The 25,805-nt window shown below is 54.4% G+C and overlaps 1 protein-coding gene across 1 annotated transcript; it reads left to right on the forward strand.

Moving 5' to 3' along the window:
• Window positions 1–1,037: 1,037 nt before the first annotated feature.
• FOXN4 (forkhead box N4) lies at window positions 1,038–24,621 on the forward strand. The gene is made up of 10 exons (XM_032847417.1): window positions 1,038–1,142; window positions 2,011–2,099; window positions 15,938–16,083; window positions 18,023–18,147; window positions 18,253–18,363; window positions 18,689–18,816; window positions 19,399–19,495; window positions 20,467–20,674; window positions 22,901–23,284; window positions 24,362–24,621. The coding sequence occupies exons 2-10, from the start codon at window positions 2,014–2,016 to the stop codon at window positions 24,619–24,621; spliced, it is 1,545 nt and encodes a 514-aa protein (XP_032703308.1). The 5' UTR covers window positions 1,038–1,142; window positions 2,011–2,013.
• Window positions 24,622–25,805: the final 1,184 nt, after the last annotated feature.

The raw sequence follows: 25,805 nt of genomic DNA on the forward strand, positions 1-25,805 counted from the left end.
ACTCAATCAAGGGTGACCGTGACGATGATGAATGTCGTGACTCGGGCAAATTCTTCCAGCGGAGGCTGGAAGAGCGCGGGCGCCGGAAATGTAGACTTTTAGGGGATCGAGCTAACTCCATCCCGTAGCAGGGGGCTGCGGGGACCTTTGTCCGCGAGCGTCCCGCCCGCCGCCCGCGGTCCGCGCCACCTTTCCCGCGGCGGGCGCCGGGCGGGGCGGGGCTGCCGGCGGCGCGGGCCCGGCGGCGGGGAAGGCGGGAGCGCGGGCGCACCGGCGGGCCGCAGTCCCCAACGGCTCGGCAGGCTCGGCTCGCGGCCCCGAAGCCCCAACGCCGCCGCGCTCGCTCCGGGCCGACTCACTCTCCACGCGGGGCGGGGGGTGGGGGCGCGCGGCGCGCAGAACCCGGAGCCCTCCACCCCCGGCCTCCGCGCTCTGCCCGCCCCCCCCTCCCCCGCGGCCCCGGCAGGTGGAGGCGCCCGGCGCGAGCGCTCCCCGCCCCACAGCCCCCGCCCGCCAACCCGCCAGCGCAACTTTCTTAAAGGGACAGGTGGCCGGAATCCGCGTCTACCTGGAGCCCGGACTCGGCCTCCTGGCCGGTCCCCGCTTAGGGGAGGCGGGGAGGTCTCGGCAGAGCTCTCCGCCCACCCACCTCCTTTCCCCCTGGGGAGGTGACGGAGTGCAAGTTTTAATGCACCCGGCCTCCTTTTGCAACTTAAATCTTTTGGCCGAAATCACCCTCCCACTGCTCCTCAAAGCTTGCTCGCGAGCATGCAGTTGCTGACACCGCTGGCAAAGTTTGAAGAGGGGTGTCCCCACCCCTGCGCACCGCCCCGCCCCACCCCACCCCATCCCACCCTACCCGGAGCCCCGGGGCGTGCAAGGCTCGCGGCTGCTGGGAAACACCCGCTGCAATCCCCTTGACCCTGCCCTGTAACTGACCCTTGGGGAAAAAAAGCCCCCTGCACGGCTACTGCGCATGCTCTGAGCTGGACAGCTCCAGAGAGGGAAATTTAAAAACGGTTCGAGCCGCGACGGCGGCCAAATTGCGGAACGCGAGGGGCGAGCGCGAGGGAGCCCCCCTCCAAAACCCCCGCCCGCCCTAGGAGCGCCTGCAGCGGCGGCCCGGCGAGGATCCGCGCCAGGTACCACCTTGCAGGGTCGGCTTTGCTCCCTCCTCCGGGGCAGTGCCCTGCATTGCATTTCCAGGGTGGAGACCCGGGTGCAGGGGCCGTGGGGACTACCTCTCTCTGCTCCCCTTTTCTCCTTCCCGGGAGTCCCTGAGTGACTTTTGGGGCGGAACTGAGAGTCTTTTGGTGGGTTTCTGCGTTGGTTTCAGGATTGAAGTTTGAGAAACTCAGGGAAGTTTTGTTTTGTTTTTTAGGCTGTGTTTCTGTGTGGCGGGGGGGTAGGGTGCGGGTGGGGGTTGGACTGATTTTCCAGCCAGGGCATGTGGCATTTCTGTAGGCATTTCAAGCGCGAGAGCCCAGCGGGGATTATTCCCTTTGCTAGTGGGAATTTGGTTCCCCCAGAGATATATACATGACACATCAAGCTGTCCTTTTTTTGAAATTTTTTTTTTATTTTCAAAGTGATTGTAACAGAGCTGCGGTTGAAAATAGGCTGGGAGGGAATCTGTTTTTTCTGATTCCTATTTTGCAAGTCCACATTTTCCAAGACTTGACATTTGGATTCTAGAGTCTTCCTCCCCTTCCCCCACGAATTTGAAAGAACCTGCAATTCCATTCCATTCTCTTCCTTTGCTTCTGGAAACCCTGTAGACTTGCCCTGGGAAAGTGACCTGTGATGTCCAGAAATCCTCTAGTACCACTTTTTTTTTTTTTTTCTTTTTGAAGTGTTCTGCTAGTTGTTTGAGTTCCATCCTTCAGAACTGTGGGAAAACCGGGTTTCTACCCTGTCCACATTGTCACTGATGGGAGTTTTTTTTGTGTTTTGTTTTGTTTTGTTTTGTTTTTTGTTTTTTGTTTTCTCCTTCTTGTCTTTTCCCCCGAGGAGATGATAGAAAGTGACATCTCATCCATGATGTCAGGAATTATTCGAAACTCAGGGCAAAACCACCACCCCTCTCCGCAGGAGTACAGGTGAGGGTTGCTTCAGCAATAACAGTCGCTATATTTTTAAATTGTGTAAAGTGTTTCTGTGCTAATGTTTATGGTTTCTGCCCAAGAACTATTGTTACATTAAATTCTGTGATTTTGCAAGAGAGGGAGAAGATCTCAGTCTCAAAATTGGCCTCTCTGAGGGTGTCTGGGCTTGTGGCCTGGGGAAATGGGACCTCTCAAAGCCCAATCTTTTGTCTCCTCCAAGGGAGGTTCCCTCCTGGGTTAGAGACAGGGCATCTTGGTGAATGTTAAGACAATAGATTGCTTTCCCTACAATGGCCCAAAAGGGGCTCCAGGAAATGCCCCCCAAAAGCTTTGGGGGCGTTGTGGTGGTGGGAGGAAGTGGCTTACATCCTCTTTGGATGCTGGAAAAGTTGTGAGTGGGAACTCCTGAATTCTTAGCTTGGCTGTATGATTTTGAGCAAGTCCCTTGCCCTCTCTGGGCCTCATTTGCTTTTCAGTTAAATGATGCTCTTGAATTAAGGTCTCTCCTGGGTCTCATGTATTTGAGGAATAAATTTGGTGGAGTCTGAGGCCAAAATAAATGATTTCTTGAGACAGGATGAAGCGAGGTACTATTGGGTGGGGGAAAGCTCCGCAGAGCCTTTGCCTTTTTGTCTTCAAACGTCAGAGCTCAAACAGCCCCTAGGGGGTCAACCAGTCCAGTTCCCTGCTTTTACAGCTGGGGAGACTGAGGCCAGGAAGGGAGAAAGGGTTTGTGCAAGGTCACATAGCAAAGAGAGGGAGAAAAAGGAATGATCTGGAGTCTCCTTCCAGCCACTCTCCCTTGAGCCCAGGAGGCCTGAACTGGTCCCCAGTGCCCCCACCCATCATGGCAGGCACGTTCACAGGTTGAGGGGGCATGGCCCAGTTTATGAAGTAGGGACAGGACAGGGCCTGGCCTGGGAAGAGCAGGCTGTCACCTCGGATCAGCCCTGTTTACCCAGGGGCTGTCTGGCCTCCTGGAGGCCACTGCAACTCCCCAGCAGTGCCCTCTGGGGTGGACCAAGGCCCCCAATTAGAGGGAAGTTGCTTCCTCAGGGCTGTGGGCCTGGAGGCTGCCTTCTGAGATCCAAATGAAGACGCAGATGCAAACAGCTATTTGCTGAGAGCTTACCATGTGCAGGTCCGGGACCCCAGATGGACTCCAGGCATGCAGCACTCTTTGAGCACCTACTGTATGCCCAGCTTGGGAGCTGCTCTTATTAGCCTCCACTGTATAAGTGAAGAACCGAAGCTTGGAGCAATGAAATAAAATCTTTAATGGAAAGCAGGAAAGCACACAACCACGGACCTCTAGGCTTCTTTCCAGCCCTGAACAGGTTTAAATCATGGCAGGTGGACCAGGGGCAGCCTGAGGGTGTTAGGAGCTAGGGCTGTGAAATCAATTATGATCCCAGCTCTTCTGGCTGTGTAGAGCAGTCTGATTTTCCTTCATCCATAAAATGGGACTAGAAATAGTACCCACCGCATGGAGTTATTAGAAAGATTAAACACAATTTCTAGCTCAGCCACTTGCCAGTTGCATGATCCTGGGCAATTTCCCTTCTGAACCTTCATTTGTCTGCACAGCCTGGCTCATAAAAGTTACCTCTCACTGATTTTAAGTGCAATATCTATGAAATTGTCTGGCCCCCATGAGGCACTCTAGGTCTGGGGGTGGCTCTCCCTCTGTCCTCCCAGCTGGAAGCCGGCGTTGGGAGGTGAGGGAAGCCAGTGCTTCCCTAGTACCATAGAGCCTTATTGTTGCCTAAGGCGCCCCGTAAAAGCCCCAGAGTCAGGGAATCGGGATGAGAACAGGGGCTGCTCTGGAGTCGGATGTGTGTGCAAGTTCAAAAGCCAGCTTTGGACAAGTCGAGTTTCCTCACCTTTCAAGTGAGCACGATGAGGGCATGTCCCTCCTCTGGCTGCTGGAAGGACTAAGTCCGTTTTATAGGGCAAGAGACACAGAACCAGCAGGTGCTCTTGTTCTTATGACTTAGTTCCATCAACGAGGCTGGCTTTCTGCAAGAGAGGGGGTCTAGGGAGTTCCTTGGACCCTCATCTTCTCCCAGGTACTGCCCAACAGGGACTCCCACCTGCTCTAACCCTTGGGGTCTCAGTCTCCTGTGTCTTGGCCAGCCCAGCTCACAAACTGTCTGGGGGCACTGGGCAAGCTGCTTGTGTCCAGAAAGAGCAGAGAGCAGGCAGTAAGCTTACGGGGGGGGTGGGGTGCAGGGGAACTCTCAGTGCCTACCTAGTTCCCTGACCAGCTGGCAGGGCTGGGGCCAGTAGAGTAAGGAGCAGTCCAGCCTCAGCCCCCCACCCAGAGTTGCCTGGGCATCCTGCCTTTCCTGTTTGCATGGATCCAGGACTTTCTTGTGTTCCATGGCGAGCATGCCTGGAAGGCAGGGTAGTAATAAAAAGAATTGCAGCTGGTGGTCTCTTAAGCCTTCACTACCTGTGCCACAACCATCCCCATGAGTGTAGCCTGCCTGTGCCCGGTTTGCAGATGAGGAAACCAAGGCTTGACCTGTTGAAGTGGCTTTACATGATGACACAGTTATGGGTAAAGTGGCGGTCGAACCAGAGGCTGTCTCACCCAGAGGGTATTGTCACCCCCACCTCCACTCCACTCCCATGTCCCACTGGTGAAGAATGCAAGGGCTGGAACAGAATAAGTTGCTCTGCCATTTTGCCGCTGTGTGACCCCGGACAAGTCACTATCCCTCTCTGTGCCTCACTCTCTTCATCTGTGAAATGGAGCAACGAGAGAACCTGGGTCACAAGTTATTGCAAGGATTCTGCAGTGACTTTTCTGCCAAAAAGGAGTTCGGCCAGACCTGGATTAGAGTGCTTTCTCATGGAGGAGAGCTTCGATGATCACATAGTACCTCTCTGGCCCCTTGCAACCACTCCCATTTTTCTCCCTGAATAATAGCCAAGGAGAAGTTTATGGGCTTCTCATTGCCTCTCTTGTGTCTCCAGGGAATGTCTCCAAGGACCACTCAGGCTGCTGGTCCAGCCTGTTTCCAGCCCCCTTGCAGCCCTCCACACAGCCCTCCATCCCCAAGGGCTGCCTTTGGCCGTTAGGTTTCAATGGCTGCGTGTGGGGATGGAGGGGGTGGGGCCGGGGGACAGCAGCTGGAGGCTGCCCTGCCTGCCCCCCGCACCCCCCCCCCACGAGAGCTGTCGGGGAGTCAGTGGCTGGGCTTAGACAGCAAATTGGCAGCAGGCTCCCTGCCTGTGACGCTGGGGCCTGGGGCCAGGGCAAGGGCCAGCCCTGACCCCACGGACGACAGCAACGACTTATGTTAGATGCGAGTTAATCTGTTCCCCTTTGGCTCCAGGCTGGGAGGGAAGTACGCTCATCGAGGTTCTGCAAAATAACGACTTCCTAAGCACCTACTGTGTGCCAGAAACCCATGAAACTCCTTAGGAAGCTCCCCATCCCCTTCAGTCTTCATATAACAACCATGAAATTAGGTGCTGGCGTGATCCCAATTCACAGACAAGGAGACTGAGCCCAGAGACATACATTCAGGAAGGGGCAGAACAGCAGGTTTCCACCCACTGCCCCAACTTCAAGAACTTATCCTAGAGGTCAGGTCCAGCCACCTCCTTTTACAGATTGGGCAACTGAGGCCCAGAGAACGAAGGTAGACTGCTGGCTCCTTGGACCCTCATCTCCCAGAGCCCTATCCCCCCTCTAAGATGTGCACAAAACCCTTCCTCTCTTTGGACAGTGGTTTTCTCATCTCTGAACCACAGTGCTGGGCACAGAATGGATGCCTAATAAATATTCATTGGGAGATGGCTGGCTTGCTCAGTAGCATGTAAGAACACATCCACGGAAATGCAGGGAGGTTTATACTCAAATGATGACAGGACCCTGCCGTGTGGACCAGGGTGGGCAGACGCCACCTGCTTTTCCTCTCGAGCCTCCTGCTGAGCTGCGTGTGTGTGTGTGTGTGGGGGCGGTTTCCCCCCATCAGTGTGGCTCTGCCCATGGGTTGTGACCTCCTTGCAGGAGGGAGGGTGGGGTCTCCATCTGTCAGGGGCAGTGACAGTCCCCACATCTGTACACCCCGTCTCTTTCCGGGTGACCAGAAGCTCCTCGGGCTACCTTGCAGACAAGGAAAAGAGAGGTAGCCTTCCTGGGGGTCCAGCCTTCCTTTGGGGTCTTGGGTTCCACCCCAAGAAACATGGGCACACACATGCACAAACCCACTGCCCACCCACCCACCAAGCAAGTTCTAGCCAAGTTCTAGAAAGGAAAGATTCTCTTTTCCAGGCTCCTAATCAAATCATTTCATACTAAGCTTACTCTTGGCCCCGAATTCCCGAGCTTGCCAAACTGCATTTGGTTTTCTTTTTCCTGTAAACGGTTACAAAAGATATTTCAAAAGCTACGTTAGCTAAATAAACACCACCATGAGATGCTTAGTCCCTTTTGTGTAAAGGTTGGATTGGAAACAGGAACAGTTTGTGGTAATGTAACAATTTCCTACCAACCACATCTCCAGAAGGCAGGTAAAACCTCCGTGTTGTAATCAGAGCAGAAGTGATATCCCAGGGCTGAATGTGCCTCTGGCCTCTGCTCCGCTGGGATGGTAACCTGTTTCTCCAAAGACAGTATTTGCTGTGGGAACCCTTCCTAGGGACCATGCAAAGCCAGAGGAGAGGAAAGAAGGAATGTTGTCTGAGCACCTGCCATGAGCTGGGCTCTCTTCTACCTTCTCTGATCTTATCCTCACAGCTGTCGTCCATGATGGAAATTATTAGGAGAATGATTCCATTTTATAGATGGGAAAATCAAGGTGCAGAGGGGCGAAGTGATTCGCCTAAGGTCACATAGCTTTGTTGAGATGGGATTTGGGTCGTAAATGGTTGTTTCCTTCCATGGCACAATTACTGTATTAACAGTAAGGAACCCCGATATAGGAAACAGAGTTCACTGTGGGCTTTGCACTGGAGCTCTGTAAGCGAAAATCTCCGCAGAAACAGTAATCCTTCTTCCAATACAGGTGGCCCACTGCAGGCACAGCCAAGTCCCTTAGCAAGGGCTCCACGGAGTTTTACTTTTATAGCAACAGGCTGGCAGGGGTCCAGCTCACCTTGGGGGAGAGGGGATAAATATTTGTCAAAGAATGAAAGCTGTGCTGGTCACTCTGGGACTGTAATCAGGTATAAGACAAAGTCATCCCTGACCTCCGGGAGTTTAGTGTCTGGAAGGCGGGGCTTGGCAATGCCTGAGTAAAATTAATGGGTGATCTCAGGGGTCTATGCTATGTAGACATTAAAGGTTCTAATCATTCCAGGGAATGGAAAGACTGGGAGATGCTGGACGGGTCTGGGAGGCTTCCTGGGGTGGGGGTATGGCTAAGCCAGGCAGGAAATGGCTAGAGACTGGGCAATGCAAGTCACGTTCTAGTTGAGCTGGGCGGCTGGGCTGGGGTATCCTTCTACCTTCTCTTATTTTAGTGAAGAGGTAATAAATGCCCATAGGGTGCCAGGCCCTGTGCTGAACAAAACATAGGGCCTCCTAGTCCTTGCCCTCTTAGCGTGGAAAGACTGGAAACATACATAAATGAGTACTTGAAAAATGCTTAATGTTCTGCAGGCACATACAGGAAGAACCCCCAGGGTGTGAGTGGCCAGGGGAACCTCTCAGAGGAGGGAAGATTTGGGCTGTGCTGAGTAGCATGAGGAGGAGCCAGCTGCAGATGACTGCATGGAATAGCATTCCGGGCAGAGGGAACAGCATATGCAAAGAGCACTTAGAATGTTTGAGGAACTCAAGGATAGACAGGTTTGCTAGAACGGAGGATATGAGGGCAGGAGGGGAAGGCAGGGGTGGGAGGCGGCCAGGCCAGACCACGGTGAGTACCTGGACCCTTACTCCCCTAACGGGTTTTAAGGACAGGGCCACGTTCTCACGTCTCTTTTTGAAAGTCTACTCTGACTGCTAGGTGTTAAATCCATTCATTCCACAAATAGTTGTCTAGCCCTTGAGCCAAATGTTGTTCCATACCCTTCCTGTGGTTTGCCCTGAACCAAGCAGCAGGCCCTGTTCCCCCCTCTCGTCCACACATGCGTAAGTGGAATCTCACAGGCATTGAGTTACCTGCACAAGGACCTCTGTTAGGAGTAGGGCCAGGCCTGGAATCCAGGTGTCCCCGGGCTCACCCCTGCAGTGCCCTGCCCTCTTGGCTCAGCTCCCATCCCTCCAGCGACACGGCTGATTAATTAAGGACATTGTTAATTAATGTCATCAGGTTGGTCCCCTGGTCCAGAGAGAATGACAGCCACGGACTCCAGTGGTGCCTCGCTTTGCCCAGGTCGCCACAGAGGCGCCCATCCGATCCTTCTAAAAATGAGGATACTGACTCACTCTTCCTGCCCACAGCTTGATTTATTTCAGCTAAACTGGCAGAGAGACCAAGCAAAGAGGCTCCGGGGTGGGTGGTTTAAGCCCCAGCTCTTTTGCTTCCATGCTGTGTGGCTGAGGGCTATCCCTTTGCCTCTCTGAGCCTCAGTGATCCCATCTGAGAAATGGGTTTGCTAAGGAGCCATCCCGCAGACTTTTGAGAGTTGAGGGAGGTGCAGACCAAAGAGGGCAGGCAGGGAGGTAGGCATGCTAGGGGACCGACCCTCCATCCTGGGTCACTTAGAAAGTTATCTCCTTGGACAGAGGCCCTTCTGTGTGCTTGCCACCCAGCACAGCGAGTTGGAGTTCAAGGAATATTTCAGGAGTGCGGGGACACTCTGTTAGTATTCTACATTAGATCCCACTCTGCTGGATGCTCGCTTTTTAGAAGATGGTTATAATCATGCAAACACTGCCATGCAATGCACCCAGGTGGGCTGGGAACACACATCCCCCGCCCCGCAACAAATACTCTGTGAGAATGGGCACAGACATTAGCACCCCATGGTACAGATGAGCAAACTGAGCCCCAGAGAGGTAGACTCCTGCAGGCCAATCTCAGAGCTACCAAGTAGCTGGGTGGGATTCAAATCTAGGCCTGGCTGACCCCAGAGCCGACACTGTCATCCCTACTTTGAAATGCCCCAGAAAAGGCAACAGGGGTGGGGAGGTGGGGAGGTGGTAGCTGGGATAGGCTCAGAGTGTGGTATTGCAGAAGGCTTGGGACTTCCGATGAGCAAACTCACAAGGGCACACAGATGAGACACGTAAAATTCAGCACATAGTAGGCTCTTAGAAAATGTCGGCCAGATGAGTACACTGCTGATAGATTATTCCCCGGGCTACCACCTGTCTCCTAACCAGGGTCTAAACCACAGCCTCCCACATCCCCCACTCCCTCTGCAGTCTACCCCGAGTGGCCCTGTAGGCTGTGTGTCCATCCCAGTGGCAGCCCCACCGAGATGGAAGGGGCTCAGACCCGTGGTGTTCCAGATGGGGAAACTGAGGCCCAGGGAAAAGTGCTGGAGCGGGTACCTGAGGCCATTGGCCAGAGGTTGCGGAGGCAAATTCTCCTGGATCAGCCTCACCTCTCCTATCTATGAACAGGGGTGACGACACTCCCCCCAGGGGTGTGTGTGGTAGGGGGTTCTAATAAGGAAAGGAGGGATATGTCCCTGTGTGCGGTGGGGAGATGTTACTGAATTCAGGGGGCCCTGGGGAGCCAGATAGGTCTTTTTATTTTCATTTTGCCCCAAAAACTCTCTACTTGTTAATGAGGAGGGACCCCCTGTTGGTGATAAATGCCCCAGTTGGTTTGAGAAGGGAAGTCCTGTCTGGGATCACCTTTGGGACCCCTGAACTAATAGTTAAACCTGATTTTTCAGCAGAAAACTTGATGTTTCATCTGGTCTGATGCTAATGAACTAGGGTGACATTCTTGCCCATCACTTTTGGTTAGATGTCTTTACTATTCCTGTTTTATACACTGAGCCCCAGAGCAGGTGACCAACACACAGCCAGGAATGTTCAGACCCTGGTCCACCCACCTTGGGGTTCATGCCTTCCCCTAACCATTCTGACACTGTTGCATAACAGATGGGGAAACTGAGGCCGAGAGAGGAAGAGGCACTTCCCCAAGATGATAGAACTTTGGAAATGTGAGCAGAGACTTTACATGCAGGCTGCTCCCATGAGCTGTAGGGTCTTGGCATCAAAGGGAACTTGAAGGAGGCTTGGGCTCATCTTTCATCCAGTAGGGGCCTGACCCGTCATCCCTCATGAAATGAATGCCCCCCATGAAAGAGAGCTCACTACTTTGTGAGCTGCCTTAGTACAAGGCCCCCATTTTTACAGAGCTCTCCCTATAACTTCCTCCCTAGTGGGAGGTAAAGTGGGGGAGTTTTTTTATAATGAAATATACTACAAAAATTCCATGAAATCAGCTCCTGAAATTTCCAAACCTTAATCAAATTTCCAATTTTAAGGCAATGTGGAAATACCACAGATTTTTCCATCATGACTGAAAAGAATGTTCCAGACCACTACTGTCTTGTAAGAACTTTCTGTGGTGATGCAAATGTTCCAATTCCATGCTGTCTAATACAGCAGGCACTGGCCATGTGTGGCCATTGAACCCTTGAAATGTGGCTGGTATGATGAAGAAGCGAAATCTGTACCTAATTTTAGTAAATTTAAATAGTCACGTGTGGCTTCCTATGGATAGCACAGTGCTAGAATTTTCTAGTATCCACAGAAAATATTTCTTTAACTGTTCCTTATGGGGCAGGGAGAGAGGACAATGGGGCTGTAACCAGCCCAGTCCTCAGCTGGGGGCCGTAGACAGGCCTGTTTCTCCCTGGCCTCAGTGTCCCCATCTGGTAAATGGGAAGGTGGTAACAGTAACCACACCTGCCTGATTGGGCTGGGCACACAGCAGGGACTTGCCCACCCCAAGCCATTTCCATAGGCTTTTATAAAATTAAATAAAATTAAGCTGGGCCTTTCACCCCTGCCTGGCCCTGGGGGGCAAGGGGGCAGTGGGAGTGGGGACATCTAGAAGGCTGGGTCTATTTGTTCATTTGTCCAATCCGTGAGGACTTATTGAATACCTGCTGTGTGCCTGGCTCTGTACTGGGCTCTGGGGGTACAGCTCCTCCCTCAGGGGATATAAGGTTCCCTGGTTCAGCATCAGGTTCTTCTAGGGGCTCCTGCCCCCAGCTGTGGACTCAGGCCTGGTCCTAGCCCTGGTCCTGGCCTCCTCCCTGCCAGAACCGGGGGTGCCTGAGAGCTGGGGGTGGGGTACAGCCCCTGTCCTCTTTGGAAATACCTCCTGACCCAGAGACTGAAAAGACAGACCTAGAGAGAGTGAGCAGGAGGGGTCTAGGGAGACCCCCAGGATGGTAGGGCTGGATTTTGCCTTTTCCTTTGAATTGCAAATGTCCTGTCTTCTCCCAGCAGAGGGGAAACCCACTCATGAGACTGGTAGAAGGTCACACATACACATCCCCCAGGGAGGAATCCCAGACCCTCACTGATGGTGCATGTCCCACAAAAACCATGTCCCCTATACACCACCACCCCAGCTCTGGGGGTGGGTACAAGGAATTGGTGCTGTCATTACCCCTTGACCCATCTTACAGGTGGGACAGCTGAGGCTGGAGATTACACGCCTATCCGAGGGCCTCTGGCTGGGAAGCCAGAGTGGTTCTCGAACCAAGAAGTCTTTCTCAGGTGACACCAGCTGATGACCCTGTGGCTTATGCCATTTACAAGGAAGTGCTAGAAGAGAGTAGTAATGGGGCTCACCGGGGCATCTTTAACAAGGGAACTCTAGGCCTTGGTGAGGGACAGGTGGCAGGTGCTTCACACAGCACCAGCACTGTGGACAGAGGGCTGACGCGCCTCTGCAGGGAGTGGAGGAGACAGATGGGTAAGGACCTGGGCTGGGCAATGGGAATGGGACCTATTTAGGGCCTGGCACACTGCCTCCCGGTTCCTGGGGTGCACGGGGAAGAGGTCTGAATATGGGGGATGAGGGAAGTGAGCCAGGCTTAAGGGCCAGCAGACCCCCACCACCGAGCTTCGGGGCATCCATGTCCATGGCAGGAGATGGGCGGGGGTGAGGGATGCCAGTGTTAGGCATGGGCAGGAGGGAGGCCCAGTAGGGGGCGTGCGGCCTGGCCACCAACACCAAAGGGAGAATGGGGACCAGGCCTGGGTTCAAGGTGGAATACACACTGGCCCGTGGGCTCCTTGAAACCACCCAAGGAGATAGAGACAGTTATACTCCCATTTTCCAGATAAGAAAATGGAGACTCAGGTACCAGAAGTGGCTTGTCTGAGGTCTCACAGCTAGGGGTCACCAAGACTTGAACCCAGATTTGTCTAGTCCAAGCTTGCACTGTGCCCCGACCAAGGTCCTGTCACACCACCCTGGAGCTGTCCTTCCCCTGGAGCTTTGCCGGGAGGTGCCAAATGTGGCTTCCCAGCCTCACAGCTCATGGGTGGGACCCCAGGCTCTGGGCTGGGTCTTGAACTCTGCATTCGAATCAGGTCCTGGGCAATGCTGGTATCCACAGCCCCACTTGTGAGCCCCAAGTTCATGGGGCAGGGGAGCATCACCCCCAGGGGCCCTCTGATTCTCTGCCTGTCCTACCACAGGAACAGCCTCAGACTGGAGCAGAGAGACCTGGGTTCAAGTCCTGGGTGGCCTCAGTTTCCCCATCTGTACAGTGGGGCTGCCTGCTCCCCGTCCCTGTCGGAGGCTGTTGCAAGGACTCAGGGAGGCAGAGGCTGGCTCTGTGGGTGTTAAAAGTTCTGGACATGACAGCCACTGTCACACCATTCTTTGGGTTGGTGGCCTGGGGGTCGGCTTATTTCAACCAGCCAAGAAGGCATTTAAGCCCTCAGTGATCCGACAGCGGGGGTAGGGGGGAAGAGACAACAGTGCAAACTCACTGGCTCTGGCAAGGTGCAGGGAGCAGCCAGGATGCGGAGGGGTCCCTGAGCTTGGGGTTGGGGTGGCCAAGACTTCCTGGATAACAAGTCACTCTTGGGCTGGAATGAGCCCACACGGACAGCCCGGAGCCCTAGCCCTGGTCTTTTTCTGGACTATGAATCAGAAGCAAAATGTTTCCCTTCTAACCTCAGTTTCCCCATGGGTCCATGTGTGGTGAGATTAGATGATGTCTGAAGGCGCTTTCGCAGTAAGAGGCCAGAAGACAATGTGCAGTAAGCCTCCAGGGATGGGCACTGTTTTGAAGGTTGTGGGGGGGAAGGAAGCAAAAGAGGGGTACTCCTTGCAGGGGGAATTGCTAAGACATGGCGGTGGGACCATGCTCGGGGGTCCCAGGGTGGGGAGGATGGGTGGAACAGACACTGGGTGGCCGCAGGAGGCTGCTTGTGCTCCTCACAGGTTTGTGTGTGTGCGGGGGGTGATGCTGAAGGAATGGGGAGCCGGGGTGGGGGCACACAAACAGCAGAACCAAAAAAACCATAAAAGCACAGTCAGAATAGCACCATTTACCCCCCCAACCCCCCCGCTCCACGAGCTCAGCAGCATCGTTAACCTTCTGCGATCCTCCCTTCGTGGGGAAACAGGCTCTTAGGCATTTAAGTGACTGCTTGGGGGTCTCAGTTTCTCTATCTGCAGAATGGGGAGAGAGCATACAGGCAGTGCTCAACACACGGGAGCCGCTGGTGGTTGCAGCAACAGAGGCGGGTCCTTGAGACCACAGAGCCCAAAGCTTCCACAGACTTCCAGTTCTCTGGGGACCTGGCTAATAGTAACATTAATACTGGTATGAATGAATCTTGGTGGCAGCTGAGTCAGACACCGTTCCAAGGGCTTTCTGTGTGATCACTGCTGAATCCCCCTGACACCCTAGGAGAAAGGAAGTGTTATTAGCTCTATTTTACAGATGAAAAACTGAGGCTCACAGAGACCAAGTCAGTGGCCCTGGTACACCGGTAAGTGAAGACTAGGATTGGAAGCCAGAGCCTGAGCTCTTAACCACTCTGAGGACGATCTGTCAGTCACCGGCCGGCAGAGACCCTGCTTGCACCCAGAAAGCCAGTTTGTTTACAAGCTCCCCCCAGTACCACTCAGGGGGCTTTGGTGGGGCTCTGGCTTCAGAAACCTGCCAGCAGCAGCTCATCTCCATTCCTTCCTGCTGCCCCAGAGCCAGACAGAGCAGCAGAGGCAATGGGGAGCTACAGCAGGTAAGGGAGCAGGAGCAGGGCTCGCACCACCAGACTCTGGGAGGTCGGCCAGTCCTGGGGTGGATGGGGACCGGCCAGACACCCCCATGCATGCGGTGGGCGGCACACCAGGCCCTGCCCCTCAGTCTCACCCCATGGTCTCCACGGGCCTGAGGGGACAGATGGCATCGCCTAGGCCTGGGCTGTGGCTGTCCCTCTCCAGATGAGTTACGAGCAGGCTGCAGGAGTGGCAGCCGGGGGTGGGGTGGGGGGCCACAACGACAATGGCACAGAGACCCTAGGACAATGGGGGCCACGTGCCACGGGGGCAACAGTCGTTTGTCGCACAATGGGCCGCCGGGGGACAGCAGCCAGGCCAACTGCTGCTGCTGACACGGCCGGCCGGGTTTTCAAATCGTTTCCAGGCCCTGTTTTCCTACAAGGCAGCCAATGGCTGGGGCAGCCTGACGGTCACCTGATGCCAGCCTGGTGGGCTGAGGGCCCAGGCCCCGCACCAAGGAGCAGTTGTGGCCATGGCAACGCTAATTGTGGCCCTAAAACAGAAGGAGAGAGAGCGAGCACGGGCGAGGTGGGAAGGAGGGGGGAGAGAAAAGGCGAGGAGGGACAGCGGGACAGCGGGGGGAGAGCCCTCCAGCTGGAAGGAGGCCCAGGGGGCGCTGAGACGGATGCCCCATGGTGGGTCCCATGCCCCACAGGGGACAAGGCTGGAGGCTGCGCTGCTCTCTCTCTCCCCCTCTTTCTAGGAAGCCCTGAGACTTTTCTTAAACCGTGGCTCTCAGAATGTGGACTGGGGACCTCTGGGCCATACTCCAGAAGGGCCCTGGCCTGGTGGCCTGGTGGGTCTGGCGTGGGCTCTGGGCCAGTTTGCAGCCACCTTATCCTGTGGACAAGACACTGCCGTGGGAGCCCAGGGTCCTTGGAGCCATGTGGCAAGCATGACTTTAGGGGTCCTGGGGAGGCCTGTTTACCCCACACTGGGGGGACCTGCCTGCCATTCCCAGTCGGTAGCCTTTCTCTTTCTGTGGAGAGTCTGTAGAGGGGTGGTGGACATGGGTCCTATAGGGGGTCTCCAGGGGCTGCTGGGGACATGGTGAAGAGCTTGGGCTTCAGGCCTGGCTGCCTGGGTCCCAGCCCCACCACTTCTTGTTATGTGTAGCTTTGGGCAATCGACTCAGCGCTCTAAACCTCAGTTTCCCCAAATACGAGAGGGACCTGTGGGCGTATCCGACCTCTCAGGGCTGCTGCAGGGATTGAACAGGATTGAAAAGGACTGTGCCTGTTGAACACCGAGCTCCTCACCTCAGTTTCCCCATCTGTAAAATGGGAATACTACCACTACCGTTTGCCTCATGGGGTGAGGAGTGTTCAATGACTTACAACCCATGAAGGATTTGATATGGTGTCTGGCACATAGTAAGTGTTCAACAAACATTAGTGTTTATTATTTGGGGGCTAGGTAGGGGCTAAGGTAAGATACAGTAAACACAGGCATGATTTGAGGATGTGGGATCTGGCTGCCAAAGTGGGGATCTGGGGACCACACCTAGCCCAAGAGATGGACACATGAGGGTGGCTCAGGGAGGAGAGGGGCCAGGGATGATTCCAGAGGTGGAGGGGTGCCCCCCCTACCCTGCCAGGAGCCGACCTGAGCTCCCCGCCCCGCCCGAGCTCCTGCCCCTCCCTGTAGGCTCCTGGCTACCTGCAGTGATGATGACCTTCCTGGGGACCTGCAGTCCCTGTCATGGCTCACAGCGGTGGACGTGCCACGGCTGCAGCAGATGGCGAGTGGCCGCATGGACCTGGGTGGCCCCGGTGTGCCGCCCCCACACCCAGGTAGGCACAAGGGTGGGGTGGGATGGGGAGGGGCACCGCCCAGCACTGCCCCCCAGCAGCTGGGTGACTGTGACCAGGTCTCTCACTCTCTGAGCCTCTTACTGCATTTTCAAAACATGCCTGATGACACCTTCTTCGGAGGGATGGGGGCATTCGTGTGCTCACCAGCATGTGCCAGGCTGTGGGTGAGCTCAGGAGGTTCAGTGACAAATAAAGACAGCCCCTTCTCTGCCCCTTCCCCGCTTGTGAACAGCTGAAGCAGTTGGCAAACGACAGCCTGCAGGCCAAAGGCAGCCTGCAACCTGCAGCCCGTTTTTTGTATTGCCCTTGTGTTCAGAATGGTTTTGCATTCTTCAAGGGTTGTAAAAAACCCAAAGACAGAAACCATACGGCCGGCAAAGCCTCAAATATTTGCTATCTGGCCCCTTACTGAAGAAGCCTACGGAACTCCAATCTTCAGAGAGAGGATACATTGGAAGGTGCTGACAGTCCTGGCACACAGTTGGTGCTCAATAAATGGCAGCTAGGTGCTGTGATAGCAAGTGGACAAAATAGCGACACAGGAAGTGTTGAAAACAATCATCAAGGTACATTAAAAGTGCCAATAGATGACAAATTAGGGTCTAGGAATATTTATTTCATTGAACAAATTGTTCTTGGCCAAAACGTCTGTAGCAGTGGTCTGCAAACTCTTTCTGTAAAGGGCCATGTAGTCAATATCTAGACTCCGTAGGCCGTAGGGTTCCTATAGTACAATCCCAACCCCAGACAATGTAAATGAACAGGCATAGCTGTGTACCAATAAAACTTTATTTACAAAAACATGGCACAGGCTGGATCTGTCTTTGCTGGATCAGGGTTTGCCAAACCCTGATCTAGAACCTCCAGATCCGTGACCTTGGGCAAGTACTTTCCCCTCTGACTTATTTTCTTATCTGCAACAAAAGGATAGCAGAGCTGCCCTTCTGGGGTGTTGAAAAGATTCAATGCCAAAAGTGCCTTGGACACACAGTAGATGTTGTATGGCACACAAGAGATGGGAAGCATGAAAGAAGGAAGCCCGTCCCTTCTCCCCTGGGTGGCTACACCCCTCCCACACTCCTGTCTCTATGGGTCATACAAGATGTGGTCCTAGTTCTCAGGGAGCTGAGGGTCTGGTCCAAGAGAGGGCAGGGCAGACAGACCAAAGGCACCACGGATGAGCCCAGGTGGTGCCCAGGACTCAGAAGAGAGCCGAGGAACCCCAAAGGCTTCCTGGAAGAAGTGGCCCTAGGGCAGGATCATCTTGCAGGTCAGCTTGGTTTAATCTAAAAGGTAGCCCTAAAGCAGAATGGTGGTGAGGATCTGTGATAGATGAGCAGTGTCTTTCCCGGGCCTAGGACTGGGTGGCTGGCATGCAGGCGTGAGGACATCCGCTAGCTTAGGGGCAGGACTTGGCAGAGGGTAGAGGAGGCACAAAGGCATTCAGAGCGAAGCCTGGTGGCCCTGGGAACCAAGATATGATTCTGAGGAGGAGAGCTGAACAATGAGTTGATGTTTGGGCTTCACAATGGACAAGAACCAAGATACTAATGACATCATCATTATTATTAGTTACTGACTCCTGTTTACTGAGATGTGGTCGTGTAGCCAGCAACGTGATAAGCACTGTATAGACATGACCTCCCTTAAACCCCCACAACAACTTCATATGTAGGTGATCTCGGGAGCTCCCCTGTACAGATGGGGAAACCGAGGCAGGCCCCAGGTCACACAGCTGGTAGGAACCCACGGCTCAGCACTGCACTCTGAGTGGTGATTTGCCAAGCACCTGCCATGCACCTGGTCCCAAGGGTGGGGGTGGGGGCTCTGTCCTCTGGTGGTGTCCAGGGATGGAGCCGCTCTGCCCGTGGACCCCATCCTTCTGGCCCAGCAGCCTCTCCGTGCTTCCCTTTTGCAGGTGCCTTGGCCAGGGCGGCTGACCTGCACGTGGGAGCTACTGCAGGTGCCCTGCTCCACGGCCCGGCTGGCGTGGCCCCCCCAGGCATTCTCGGCCTGGGCCCCATAGCCAATCACGGAGACACTGTAAGCATCACTGTGGGGGTCAGGGAGCTCGAGTGGGGGTCCTCCAGGGCAGGGCTGACCTACCCTCACCCTAACCTCCTCTATCTCCTCTTGGGGCCCCTGCAGGTGAGCCAGATCCCTGTGGGAAGCCAGCCCTCATCCGGCCTGCAGGACTCGCCACAGCTGTACTCGTCCACCCCCCAGACACAGTTACCACTCCCCGCAGGCCTGCAGCAGGTACAGGGGGCTGGGAGGAGGGTCCTAGACTCGGAGACACACCTCCCTGCATTGGGCTGGCCGGGAACCTCTCTGAGCCTCAGTTTACTCCCCTGCAACACAGGGATAGCTTTCGCCATGCCCATGGAGTTGTTCACTGGGTTCCCGAAAACCCCCGCAAGGAGCAGAGAGAGATAGGATTGTCTCCTGGGGCCGGCGACTTCACATCTTGCTAAATAGCATCTCCTAAAAAGCGAGCCTGGGGTGGGGTAGTGTTCCTGTGAGTGGCTTATGTCCTTTCTTACCTTCTTTCTCTGCCACGCTTCCCTCCTCTGGCTGTGGGAAGTGCCCTCCCGTGAGCCTGTATGGCTCCCCATTTGGAGCACGGTCTCTGTACCCCCAGCCCCGCATGGCTGTCCATTCATCTCAGGAACTGCACCCCAAACACTACCCCAAGCCCATCTACTCATACAGGTGAGGTCCGGGATGGGCTGCGGCTGTGGGGGTGGGTAGGGGAGGAGAGGGGCTAGGGCTGCCTTTAGGACAGCTCAGACTTGCAAGGGGGGGGAGCTTTTGGCGAGTGGGGAGCCCCCAGAAGGGACGTGCTCTAGGAAGGATCAGCTCCCAGGGTGGAGAACTCTGTTCTGTCATTCCCAAACCACGCAGCCTCGGGGAAGCGGCTTGGCCTCTCTGAGCCTTAATTCCCTCTGATGTAAAAAGCCATCAAAATAATATTGTGTATCCTGCAAGAGTGGGGGGTGGGTGGTAAGCAGCCTAGTTAAGTCTAAAGGCCCACAGATATTCACTATGGGGAAGGAATAAAGAGAGGAAAAGAGTTTTCTCAGACTGGTACCACTGTCTAAGCTCAGGGTCAAGGAGAAGGGCAAGGTGTGGGCAAGACCTAGGGCCATGGAAAGGTACCAGAGCTAACACCATTTGAGTATGGAAGGGCTGGTACTGATGAGATCAAGCAGGGCAGACTTCCTGGCAGAGGGGACCTTGGGCTGTCAGCCTGAGACCCCTTTACCCCTGGCCTGCCCCACCCTTCACCTCCAGCTGTCTGATCGCCATGGCCTTGAAGAACAGCAAGACAGGCAGCCTGCCCGTGAGTGAGATCTACAGCTTCATGAAGGAGCACTTCCCCTACTTCAAGGTGAGGGGCCCCAGTGGAGTGTAGGGGTGTTAAGAGGCCAGCTGCTCTGGCCTCTCCCTCACACGGCCCCAGACCAAAATGGGTCACTGTCTTAGGTCACCAGTGACGCCCATAGACACCTGTGCATTCACACAGGCATGGCCAAAGAAGCCCAGAAGGAAGAGGGGGCCCTGGAGCCGGACTCTGCCCAGAGACAGAGTTCACCGGGCATCCCGGAGTGGGGGAGGGCAGAGGATGGCGGGGTCAGCTTAGTGATTCCTCACAGACTCCCTGAAACACCCTGATGCATAACACAGATGTGGCAAGAGCTGTTGCTTCTCTGAACCTCGGTTTGCTCATCTGTAAGATGGGGAGAATGAGAGCCAGCTGGCCCGGGGAGTGAGGACTCTGCCGGTAAAGGGCTGTGGCAGCTCCTGGCATGTGACTGGCCATCACGAACATGATTTTTGTTGGCATCAAAGGGAAATAAGGAGCAGGAGGTCAGAGGGTACCAAGCTGCAGGGTCCCTGACTTGGACAGGGTCCCTTGCAGAAATATTGCAGACGGTGGTGTGTGCGAGTGCGGGGGGCAGGGGCTAGAATGTGAGCTGCACCGTAGTATCTGATTACCTAACAATTAAGTATGAGCATTGAAACACGACTGAATATACTTGGTCAGTTATCCGCATGATAGCATCCTCTTTCTCTCTTGCTTCCTAAGGAGGAGAGAAGGAGGGGACGATTCGGCATCCCTGGGCTTGTTCTCACATAGTAACTGTTGGCTGGAGCTCATATGCGGCTGCCCCTTTAAAAGGGCGTGGCCCTCCTGGTGAGCCACAGTCCCCACCAGTCTCTCTTGTCTTCCTAACTCAAGGCCGGGCTTCAGACTCACTTCACCCCACCACTGCCATGCCTGTGTCTGAGATGCCCCTGGAGAGGAAGGGCTTACGGGGAGGGCTCTGAGGACATCTGTGTGTCCATCTGTCCCCACAGACAGCTCCCGATGGCTGGAAGAACTCGGTGAGACACAACCTGTCCCTGAACAAGTGCTTCGAGAAGGTAGAGAACAAGATGAGTGGCTCCTCACGCAAGGGCTGCCTGTGGGCCCTTAACCTGGCCCGCATTGACAAGATGGAGGAGGAGATGTACAAGTGGAAGAGAAAGGACCTTGCCGCCATCCACCGGAGCATGGCCAACCCCGGTGAGGCCTAGACACCCCCACTGCCACCCACAACACATGTCCCTGCCCATAGGACCTGGCCTCGCTGGTGGGGACACGGGCGCCTGGTGGACTTTCCTCCTTTCCTCCCGGGAAACATGCCTCCCCTGGGGCAAGTCAACGGAGGGGTCTGATCAGAGGCCTGTGGAAAGCTGTTCAGTCTCCCAACACAGCTCCTAGTTTCTCACAGAGAAATGCCAAACTAAGCAACCATGGGAGGACATCGCTTTCTTACTGTGCTTACTGCCTTGGCACCAAGTTTCAAAACAATAAAATAATAAAATAATAACACCCAGTGTGGGCTAAGATGTGGAGAAACAGGCACCTTCATAATAGGATAGGTGAGATTCTCAGTTAAACTTTTCCAAGGCAAAATAATATATAAAAACCCTGCAAACTGTCCCCTACTTTTTTGGTCCAGTTATTTTACTTCTGGTAATGTATGCTGAGGATATAAAAAATTCCAACAAAAGGTTTACAGACAAAGTTATTTTAAAGATTTGAAAGAGAGAGAGCACATGCAAGAGAGAGGGAGAGCATGAGCAGGGGGGAGGGGCAGAGGGAGAAGCAGACTCTCTGTGGAGCAAGGAACCTGACAAGGGGCTCAGTCCCAGGACCCTGGGAACATGACCTGAGCCGAAGGCAAATGCTTAACCCACTGAGCCACTCAGGAGGCCCACAAAATTATTTCTACTAGTAAAAAATTGAAAGCAATTTAGACAGGCAATTAGTTAAATAGATATAATGTCATACCATGCAAGGATGAGATGCAAGAATATTTTTGAGGGGTGCCTGGGTGGCTCAGTGAGTTAAGCCTCTGCCTTCGGCTCAGGTCATGTTCCCAGAGTCCTGGGATCGAGCCCCGCATCAGGCTCTCTACTCATCAGGGAGCCTGCTTCCCCCTCTCTCTCTCCCTGCCTCTCTGCCTACTTGTAATCTCTCTGTCAAATAAATAAATAAAATCTTAAAAGAAAAAAAGAATATTTTTGGAATAGAAAAAAATACTCCCAATACAAAAAGTGAAAAAAGACAATATAACACAGCCTAATCATATTTTTAAATATATAGTAAATGCACATATATTTAAATGTGTGTGTGTAGCCACTCATTTATATGTGTGTGGATTTATGTGTATGGACACACACATAAACATGCAGAGAGACTAGAAGAAATATGCCAGACTCTTGACTGTGAATGAAGAGACCACTGGTAATTTTTATATTCTTCACATGTTCCTGTATTTTCCGAATCTTCAACCCTGTCCATGAAGTACTTTTACATTAGCAAAAAAATACTGCATCTGCTTTTTTTTTTGTTAATTAAGAGATGTGACGAGGAGGGACATAGAAGTGACATCATTGGAAAATGTCCAATGGAAGGTTAATCCCACCCAGCCTCAGGAATATTTGGCCTAATTCTGTGAGGATCATCATGCTTGAGGTTTGGGTATGAAGGAGGATGGGGGTGTAGCTCAGAGATGAATAATTCGAAAAAGTGAGGAAAAGGGGACCATGGTGTGATCCCATAGGCCCTCAGTGGAGTAAGGAACCTGACACTGGGGTTCGATCCCAGCACCCTGGGATCATGACCTGAGCCAAAGGCAGACGCTTAACCCACTGAGCCACCCCGGCTCCCATAAGTGTCCTCTTTTCTAAAATGTGTGCCATCTTAGATAGGTCTCGGAACCCTGGTGGTCCAGTCTCAAACTGGTGTGACATTTAAGGAGACTCAAGCCACCAACCAGATATAATTTCAGAGTAATCATCTCTCTTGTTTATAACCAAGAGCATTAAGGAGGATCCAATTTTCAACCCACAGTAACACCTAATGTCTCTTTAGTAGCAGGGAGTGGCTAGGACCCCTTGTGCGTTCATACATTTTGTCCCAATGTCGTGGGACCTGTCCTCTCTGCCTTGCTTCCTCTTGCAGAGCTGTTAGCTTCAGGGACGTCCTTGAGCTAAAGCACTGTCCCAAAGAGAGGACGTACTGTTGTTATGTGAGGCTCCCTCATTCCTCGAAGACCCTATGCAATCTGTGATTTCATGACATTTCCCCAACAGCACTGTGCAGAGTGTACGGTGCCCTCTCATATAGACAAAGAGACCGAGGTTCAGAGAATCTAAGGGAATTGCTAGGGTTACAGGCATGCTAACATGGGGGGCTGGGAACTGCAGGCCGGCTGCTGAGCGACCTCTCCCTTGCCTGCAGAGGAGCTGGACAAACTGATCTCGGACCGACCAGAAAGCTGCAGACGGCCTGGCAACCCCGAGACCACTGTGTTGACTCATGCCGCCACGGTGGCCATGGCCCACGGCTGCCTGGCTGTCTCCCAGCTCCCACCCCAGCCCCTGGTGACCCTGTCCTTGCAGTCAGTCCCCCTGCACCACCAGGTCCAGCCCCAGGCACATCTGGCCCCAGATTCTCCAGCCCCAGCACAGACCCCGCCCCTGCATGCCCTGCCGGACCTGAGCCCCAGCCCCCTGCCCCATCCTGCCCTGGGAAGGGCCCCCATGGACTTCATCAACATCAGCACCGACATGAGCACCGAGGTGGACGCCCTGGACCCCAGCATCATGGACTTCGCTCTGCAGGGTGAGGCTACAGGAACAGGGGTAGGGCGGGACAGAAGGGGATGGTGGGGGTGGGAGAAGCTGGAGGGCCAGAAAGATGGGGGCGGGCAAGCGAGAGGAGGTCCGTCTGCATTTACCCCTCAGCTCATTCCTTGGACAAGTACTTCCCAAGCGCCTCATGCTGGTGAATTATAGCAAGCGTTTCATGAGTGCTTACTGTATGCCCTAGCCATCACCCCAGTCCCACCATGCAATGGTCCTGGCAGGCCACTGCCATTTCCTGTCCCTATTCTGCTGCTGAGGAGATGAGACAAAGAAGTGAGGTCGCTGGCCTGACGGTCACCGGGCTAGTAAGGGGCAGAGCGATACCTCCACCCAGGGCTGTCTGACCCCCAGCTTTTACTCAGTAACCACTTCAGTGTGTGTGTGCCAGCCATAGGCCAGGTCACGCTCTGACCCACTGCCTGCCCCTCAGTCGTGCTTGGCATATCAGAGCTGATCGAATGACTGCATGGACAAGGGAAGTGTCTTATGATTTGTCTGTTCACAACATGGGAGCTCCTACCGTGCACCAGCCAAGGGCCGAGGACTCCTCCCTGCCCCTGCCCTCTGGGAGTTCTCTGTTTAGAGAGGGAATGGACTGGTTAGCAGGTTTGTGAGTTAGCTAGTGAGGGTGTTATTTACAGCTGTGAAAGGGTATATTCTGCCCTCCCTGCCTGTCCCCCTGGATTATTATGTAGGGAAATTGTTGTTTTGTCGCCAGTCTGGGCCATGGTGGGAACCCTGAGGGAGAGTCCATGTTTCTACACATTCCCCTGTTGAAACCTTGGGAGGATAACAGGGGTGGGGGGGAGGGGGATGGAGTCTCTGATTGTCTCCACTCATCCCAAGGAGCCTGAGGCTCAGAAGCGACACTCCCCGGGATGCCCAGTGGGAAGGGGGCGGGCTGGGGCTGGAACTTGTCTTCTCCATGCCCCCTCCCCTGCAATCGCTGACTTTGAACCCTACACATGGTCTTTGCCTATTCCTTAAGACAGGACTCGATCTCAGGTCTGTCTGTCCTGAAGCCAGCTCACCCAAATGCCTTTGTCTTTGAAAGGGAACCTCTGGGAAGAGATGAAGGATGGGGGCTTCAGCCTGGACACCCTGGGGGCCTTCGGAGACTCTCCCCTTGGCTGTGAGCTGGGGGCTTCAGGCCTGACCCCCGTCTCCGGCGGGAGCGACCAGTCCTTCCCAGACTTGCAGGTGACGGGTCTCTATGCCTCGTACTCGACCCCAGACAGCGTGACCGCGTCAGCCACCACCTCCTCCTCCCAGTACCTGGGCGCCCCAGGGAACAAGCCCATAGCCCTGCTTTGAGGTGACAGCCTTGCCTGCCCCCACCCCAGCCCCTGACAGAGAGCTCCCCGGAGCCCGGTGTACCAGGAAGTGAGGCCTCTTCCACCTGTTGGCGCTCCTGGCCCTCTCACTCCCCCACAGGAGGCCTTCTGGGCAAACACCCGCCACCCCAGGTCAGAAGGACAGAGGAGAATGGACAGGCACACTAGCTTCCCCTGACCTCAATGACCTCCCCCCCACAACGCTCCTCCCAGAGAGTGACTTCTGAGAATGAGATTTCTGGAGCCTGCACCCCCACTGGGCTTCTGAGAGGACCTGCAGCCCACCTTTGAGATGGGACGCATTGGTGCGCCATGGGAACTCTCCGGCAGGGAGGCCCTTGAAGTCATTCCTCTGGGGCTAAGCATCCACTCGGGCCTCCCGAGGCCAGGAGCAGAACCAGCAGAACCATCAGCTCCCCTTGGCCGGGCCCGGGCTGAACTCCGGGACGGGCATGAGCCCCCCACCCTCCAGCCCTGCTTTTCCTGCAGGCCATTGCACACAACAGATCCTGCGCCATGCTGGGCCCTGGGCCCCCGTGTACCTTTATTTATATTTATTGGAGCCGCTCTGCAGCAACGATAGGACCCCGGCCCCGGAATGAGAGTCCCTGGTCCCTGCCTGCCTCCCGGCAACCCTTCCTCCTAAATTTCTCCAGGGGCTCATGGCGACAACGGGCTCTTAGAGCCTTGGGCTGCTTTTTTGGAACAAAAAGCTCTTGGGATACTATGGGACATCCTCTTTTTCTAAATCAGAGACCAGAGACGTCTCTGACTGCTTGGTCATGATCCAGATTTCTTCCCACATGCACCCAAGAGGACAGGAGTGTACCTCACTCCAGGCTTGGGGGCTTCCGAAGGGGAGACCGGGATGGGAATGGGAAGGATGGCGGGGGCCATTCGTGCTGGGATTTAAGACACTGATGGGAAAAAAAGCAAAGGGGACCATGTAGAGCTTGCCCTGCGTGGTGAGAGGGCTGACGAAGCTGCCAGGTGGTGTGTTTATTGGCACCTGCTTGCCTCTTCCTTGCCCTACGGCTGTTTTTATGTGGTTTTCTTTCTTTCTTTCTTTCTTTCTTTTTTTTTTTTCCTCTCATTACCAATTACTGATTTCACAAGTGGTGGATTCTGCAGACCATGGGTGGGAGGGATAGGAGAGTGGGTCCG

This window comes from Lontra canadensis, unplaced genomic scaffold (assembly GCF_010015895.1).
Source record: "Lontra canadensis isolate GAN:19392208 unplaced genomic scaffold, GSC_riverotter_1.0 scaffold187, whole genome shotgun sequence".
Taxonomy (NCBI): domain Eukaryota; kingdom Metazoa; phylum Chordata; class Mammalia; order Carnivora; family Mustelidae; genus Lontra; species Lontra canadensis.